Consider the following 7,347-nt stretch of genomic DNA (forward strand, 5'->3'; position numbering starts at 1 on the left):
ACACACATATATGGAAAATGTATTTTAACATAAGCATTTGGGGGAGAAAAAGTTAACTCTCACCTGGCTATGCAAGAAACCCAGACCAGGAAATCAGGTTTAGAGAAGTGGGAATTTACTCCATCATTTTGTATTCAACTTCCATCCGTCACACACAGCAAGAGTGTCCCCCATCAGCTTGACGTGAAGAACGATACCTTCCTGCGAAGGTCAGTGTCCAAAGCACCTGCGGAGCCACACCGCTTCCCAGTCTGCTCCTGGGGACAAGTCACCCGGGCACTGACACCAGGGTCCCTGCTGCCTCCAGCCCCAGCCCCGCATCCACGAGCCCCAGCATCATTCCCCATGGAGTCTGGTGACCACAGCTCCTGGAGTCAGCCACCACCCAGCTCACCACAAATCCCCAGTATCATTTGGTGACTGCAAGCATCTGGAGACCAGGCTGACGCACACTTGTAGGATGCCTTGCTGGGGCTACAAAACCCTGTTGCTAATAGTAGCACAGCACAAAATCAGAGTCTAGCAGGACATGATTTATTGCTTGATGGTGCCTTCCAAACCCCCACCAGTGTTTTGAAAATATCAGGCTTCACAGAGAGTATAATTTGTCAAAAATAATGAAAGCTTTCTTCCTTTCATCATATAATATCTAATGTTTTTTTTCTCCAGTCAAAGTTCCTTTCTGGTCTTGGACTAACTACTTTTTCAGCTTGCAGCAACAAGCATTTGCTAATAATAATCACTGGAGAGCTTGGAAACTGGTTTCACAAAATGTCCTCAATCCTAGTTTGTGAAGGAAGAAAAGATATGCCGAATTAGCCATGTTTTTCCAGTCAGCAAGAATAGTGTGTGCATACCACTTTCCAGATGGAAAAGCAAAAGCATAATTCCTTGCCTGACCTTTATGCAATATAGATAAAGGCGCATGCCTTGGTAAAATACGTTCAAGATGGCTGTGAGGTAAGTCGAGTCCTGTGCCTCTGAAATGACCTGATGGCCTACAGAAAGACATGGCGTTAGGGTAAAGGCCAATTGCATGCATGAGGTATTAACTAAATCTGAATATACTTCTTGATCTCTTGCTGTACAATGTCTTGAGTATCCCAGAAAGCTTGGGTTAACCCTTCTGTGGATGGAGTCAAGCAGCTGTATTTGCAAGGGCAAACTGCTGTGGTGCAACACACGCCCATGAAGCAATACTCAGGAGGGGGATCACTTTACAAGGCCACAGTGATGCCAAGTGTTACGGAGGGGTTCCAAGCATGGCTTGCAGCAGGCTTTAGGGGCGTTGGTACGCAGAGCAGGGAGCAGCTGGGTTGCCCAAGAGGGGTGCTTTGAGCAGGCAGGAGTGGCCATGGCCCTGACGGGAGACGAGCGGCTGTCTGCGCAGCTGTGGGGGCCAGACAGGGTGCCCCAGGGCACCCAAAATACACCCAGTTATTGCTTGCTGAGTCACAATCCCACTTCCATTAGCTTTTAGTGCTTAGGTGCCTATCCTGCTTGTATCTTCAGCAGCCCTGGTCCAGCCTAGGCTTGAACGGCAACCCCGCTGCCTTGCCTGCGGTGCAGATCACCGCAGCAGCCCCTTTCAGCCAGGTTACCCCCTCCAGCTTGCAGCCCTAAACCCCACATTGAGCCCTGTCTGATTCGGCAGTGCTCTCCTCCATGCCGCGGGTGCTGAGGACTCCTCCTGGAGTGAAACTTTTCGGGCTCTGTGGGCAGCACTCAATGACCGTACATTGTACATGCTGGCAAGGCTTGGCTGCAGCTGGGGGTCTCCAGTGGCTGGCTTCGCTGCGAGGTTTGATGGCATCGCTCTGGGTGGGAGGAAAGGAAGAGCCCTCGTGTTTGCGGTCTGCCAGCCCTCCTGCAGAGACCTGATTTACCCGCTCGACTCAGGGTGTGCCCGCGCTGGGGTCCTGCCTCTGTCCCTGGCTTGCAGCAGATGTTTCGAAAGAGAACGCAAGAAATCCTGAAGTTGACAGCTACGTGATAACCTGCCAACAGGAAAAATTTCCTCCAAATGCTATTACTCAGAGGTTGGCTTCGACCCTGGAGCATTAAGCATTATCCCCTGTAAGTGCTGTCTGTGTGTGTTTGCTCTCTACATCCCCACTACGGTAACTCTGAATCTTCTAGGTATCCAAAGAGAGGACAAAGGGTCGCACTCCATTTTTCTATTTAAAATAGCGAAATTCTTTAAGTTAAGGCTAGAAAGAAAAAATAAAATGCAGTTCCAGATATTACACCTGTCCTGGGAGGACTTTATAATCAGTTTTCTACTCTTAGGAAATAGTTTTGCTCCCCACAGAAGGCTACACCAGTGACAGCGACATCTGCGTGGTAGGCTGTTCAAAGAGCCAATGGGTATTAAATGCACGGAATAAGCGATGCTGAATAACGCAGTTCCAGTTACACCATATTACAGCAGGATGGGAATGGTAGGGACACAAATAAGTGTGAAGGGATGGCAGTCAGATAATGCTTATACATTATTGCATCTGATTTCCCAAATTATTACCAATGAGAGAGATGGACAGGTAAATGCCAGCATGAACTGTCAGCAATATTTGGTAGAAATCTCAACTGTCATTCTTAACTTGACAGTGTACTTTAAACACAGAAAACTTCAAATTTAAAATAAAGCCCTCTTCACCTGATAAGGTTGCCAGGAAGACTAAATAATTAAACATATTGAACTATGGTGCTACCAGCTCATCCCCTCTTGGCAGGCACAATGCTGCAAAGCTGGGTCTGAAACCTATCCTTCAGTGAGGAACGCAGCTCCTGGCCCCAAAAGATCCCCACCTCTCTCCACGGCCGGCCGGGTGGCTTACCCTGACTCCTTCTGCTGCCGGCTTCTTCCAGGACTGCAAAACTTGCTCAAGAAAGAGGCTTTGCACCAAGGGATTTTCTGCAAGGAGCACATATGAACATGACTTTCATGACACAAGAGTCTGCCGGGTGTTTCTGTTCAGCATCCTTGCATATGACTGAGGTGCCTTAGTGTTACCTCAAAATACCAATATCCCTGTAATAGCCTTATGGGAAAGAGAGTACATTAGGTATAAAGCAGAGAGAGACATGGAGGCGAAATAAAAATTGGAAGGAAGAATGTACTTAAGGAGAAAATGAGAAAATGGTTGTGGGTAGAAAAAATCTCAGCTGAAATACTGAGAGTATTGAGATAATATAAAAATTATTACTCAAAAGGACTATGGAAAAGGCTGGGATACAAGAAGGACTAAGTATAGAAGAATGAATGGAGAATACAAAGGAAAAAAGGGAAAGAAGTAATCATTATTGTCACTTTTTTATTTCATAGAAAATTTGCTTTTGTACAGCATCTGACTTAACCATTTATCAAACAGACAGCCTCAAGAAATTCACAGCCCTGGAAATGGAGGCCAGAGACAAATTGTATATGCTTCACTCTGACTCTTCTTGGAAGCTACAGGTGTTCATCGTTTCGACACACAATGGACAGATTAATGTCTCCAGATGTTCACCATCCATCCTCCCAGAACATTAATGGGCAGGCCAGGGAATGAATGCTTTTAGGAGAAACTTCAGTTTCCACTACTGCTACGGATGAAGTATTTTGTCTGTGTTTATTTTCTGGAGAGCACCTGCTCCAAACGTAGGGAGCCTACACTCCAGAGCAATGCCCCTCTGTGCCACCACCCAACACCACACGAAGCCTGCAAACCATCCAAACAAGCGCTGATGAACTGACTCCTGAAGAGAATGAGAATCCAGCATTGCTTTTGACTATTTTACCTGATAGGAACAAGCAAATATTTAAAATTATAAAAGTATTTAAGTGGTTGAGTGGCTCAGAGATCAGCACAAGGATAGTACTTCTCTTGAGCCAGAGACATAATAAGGCAACTCCTGTAAGAAATATGAACTGGAATTCGTCCGTAATTATACTTCTTATTCACAGAGGAAAAAAAATGTGCGTCAATTTAGCATTATCAAATGTGATACAAATAGTTGTCAAACATTTATTTATTCTTGTAGAAAAACTTGTGATGACATTTTTGGGAAGGCTCTAGATAACAAATGCCCATTTGAATTTTATGAGAAAAGCTGCTTACCCTCAATGCCATGTTATATAAAAACATAGGTGAAACACTGCTGAAAAGCAGTAATTCAGCAGCAGCACCCAAGTCCCCCTGAAAATTATTCAGATAGTTTTGAAAATACTATCTTTAATATTATTGACATGGCTCCCTCTCATTCCCATTCGTGAATTCCCACTGGCAAAAAGTAACCTTCTGCTGAAGTGAACAGACTTAATCCTACAAAAAAGACTGTAAGTGAAGGAAGTACACTTGTTGCCTTCAGTGTATGAATCTATAAGAGAAAACAAAATAGGATTTGGTCTTCCACCAATATGAAGAGGATGTTAAAGAAGCATGTGCTTTTTTCAGTTCGAATAATTTCAGTAAAATGGATGCTCAAGTGGCAGCTGGGAGGACTTGAGTTTCTCAGCTTGGGCTACAGCTACATTACAGACGCACGCTGTCCCGCAGTGGAATATCTCACCCTGAGAAGAAGAGCAGTGCTCTGCAAGAGGCTGTGCCGTTTTGCTGGTTCTTCTGCTAGTGCTGTGCTGAGTGGCACCAGTTTTCCTGTGGGATGGTCAGGTCACTACAGCTGACCTGAATTTGCTCTCAAAATGCCTTTGCCATAAACCAATGGAAAGAAAAGATCTGAAAAACTGAAGGTAAAATCCTGGCTCTTCTCCAGTGAAATCATTGAGGAATTTAGCTGCTCCTTTCAGGAGAACAAGGAATTCACCCCAAAAAGATCAATATACAAATATCCTGCACAAAATCTGTGGGAGTTGTTGTATGCAGCAGTTTTGAAAAAGCACTCACTTCTGCCTGCAGGTGCGTAACCCACTTACATAGAAAAAAAACACATTTTGCGACAGCCAACAGAAAAACGTAAGAAAGAGACCCTGGATAGGAAAAATAAGATTAAAAAAATTAACATGCCATTAAAACAAGTATAAATACACATTATATTACATGAGTGAATTGTGTTTTCTTTAGTGTACATGCCATTTTTAATTAATTCATACACTAAGTGCTAAAGTGTTTCCTAATGCCATTAGGTGATGCTTTCAGTAAGTAATAGAATAAATAGTTCTTGCACGGTTCTTTTCTGCATCGTGTTCTCATTTTCTTAAGTAAAAGAAAATTTAAACAAAACACCGCAGGTGCCTCCTCCTCCTGAAGCCCACCGACCTTGCACAGAGCTGTGTATCACGTTTCTGAGGCACTCTGGCTCCCTTCAGGCGTGATAAACTGCACTTTAGGCACGATGAGGGAGGGATTCGTTCTCCGCATGGAGTTGCTCCTCCGAATGGAGTTATTTCTCCTCATGGAGTTGCGTTTCCGCAGGGAGTTTTGGTGGGACAGCTCACTCTTCTGCAGGGTCTGGATGAGAATGGACGGCTTCTCGTCGAGCTCTCGAGCGCTGCAACGTGGCGCTGCCACTTTGACGGTGTTGCCAAACTTGGAGTAGTCGACTGCGTACACGCCTTCCTCTTCGGTGACGATGGGCACAAAGCGGTGACCCCACAGGATCTCCTCTGCTATGTAGGAGGTTCTCGCCTGTGTCGTGATGCCAGTCGTCTCTACGACTCCTTCAAGTATCACGATGAGCTCCAGGTCCTGGAGCACCAGGTCAGCAGCAGAGATATCGTAAAGAGGACTCCGCTTGTCTATGACATGACAAATAATTAAGGGAGCCACGAGGAAAATATTGTTGCTTTCAATGGGGTTATCCACGGGGATATCTACTTGGTGAATGGGTATGACTTCTCCTTCAGGGGTCATAGTCTTCCTCACAACCTGGATTCTCACCGAAGCGCTAATGATCATGCTCTTCCTCAGGTCTCCCACTCGAAACATGAAGCAAAGTTTGCCATTTCGAACTGCAATGACCGCCTGCCGGCTGAAAATCAAGGTCTCAGCCCGCCTGTGAGCTTGTGCGGTTTTCATGAATATGCAGCCCAGCATGACGGCGTTGATGATCAGACCCACAATGTTCTGCAGGATCAAAACCGTGATGGCTAAGGGACATTCCTCTGTCATCATCCTGCCCCCAAAACCAATGGTCACCTGAACTTCAATGGAGAAGAGGAAAGCGGAGGTGAAAGACCTGGAGAAGAAGATTGCACAAAGTTAACTCTAAGGACATCGAACACAAACCGAGAAGCTATTAACATATACTTTCTAGAAACAAACTTAAGGACCTATTTGTACAGTCCTGGTACATGTAAGCCTTCTGTTAACATCAGCAAAAGCACTGCATGCTCAGTGACTCTGTTTTTTTATGATTGGTGCAGTATCTGATGGTGACAGGGAAGACCTCAGAGCCTGAACTCCTAAAAGACTGTCTGTAACACTGGGTGACCCTGAGAAGCTCACTAGATCCTCTGTTCAGGAACACATGCTACCCACTGTGTTAGTTGACAATTTTGTAACACCTGGGCTTTCCACCTTCGCCATTCAATGAAGCTCTTTGTGGAGAGCGGCGGTTTTGGCAATAGTGAGCAATTGGCCGGCACACCAAGATTCTTCCACCAGCCTGTGCAGTGAAAGGAAATGGGGAAAATTGAGGCATTTTGCCCATACTACCTGAGTCATGACCCCCTTTAGCAGGATTTCCTGGAGGAAAAAGATTCACGATACTTCCCAAACCCTTGCTTGCCTTGCGACTGAGCCTGCAGGATCAGGCTGCAGAGAGAGGCCAGTGGCCTTCCATGGTCCCCTCTGCACATCCCGGCAGGAGGACAACGCTGTGACCCAGGGTTTGGGCTTAGTTTACTGCCGTGGCAAGACTAGCTGGAAAATTTCAACACAGGAGTGGGTTGCAGAAGTGTGGGTTAAGTTAAATGTCCCTAATATGCTATAGCGCCAGACATCAGAGGATGCTGTCCACAAACTTTCCAAATACGTTATTTATAGTAGTCCACAATGCCATATTCCCTGTATACACCAGGGTCTTTCATTTCCTTCTATAACCAGATACATCCTTCACCAACGTCTCTTATGCTCCAAATCCTGGGGTTTATCCGGTAGACATGCAGCACGCTGGGTCTCATATGAACTAATATCATAGTCACCCTTTTAACACAGTGCAACCTACCAACATTTGAAGCATTATCATGTTCAGCATGGCTTTACCTATGGAAAATACGTGTCCTGTCCATGAAGATGGTTCTAAACCATTCATTGAGTTTGGTTTGCTTTTCAATTAATCTGCTTTTAAATAACTTTTTCTTTTTTTTTCCTAACCATATTTTCAGTGAACCTGGGGTCATGAGAA

General features: G+C 45.2%; 1 protein-coding gene across 3 annotated transcripts in view; it reads right to left on the reverse strand.

Annotated features, from left to right (window-relative positions):
* Window positions 1-3,315: 3,315 nt before the first annotated feature.
* The window catches only part of KCNJ8 (potassium inwardly rectifying channel subfamily J member 8), a 7,323-nt gene continuing 3,291 nt past the window's right edge, over window positions 3,316-7,347 (reverse strand). For all 3 annotated transcript variants that reach the window (XM_082309247.1, XM_082309245.1, XM_082309246.1), the window contains one exon: window positions 3,316-6,177. In XM_082309247.1, the coding sequence (XP_082165373.1) occupies window positions 5,277-6,177 (901 nt within the window). In that variant the 3' untranslated portion in view covers window positions 3,316-5,276. The remainder of the gene's footprint in view (window positions 6,178-7,347) is intronic.

This window comes from Platalea leucorodia, assembly GCF_965183815.1.
Source record: "Platalea leucorodia genome assembly, chromosome: 4".
Classification (NCBI taxonomy): Eukaryota; Metazoa; Chordata; class Aves; order Pelecaniformes; family Threskiornithidae; genus Platalea; species Platalea leucorodia.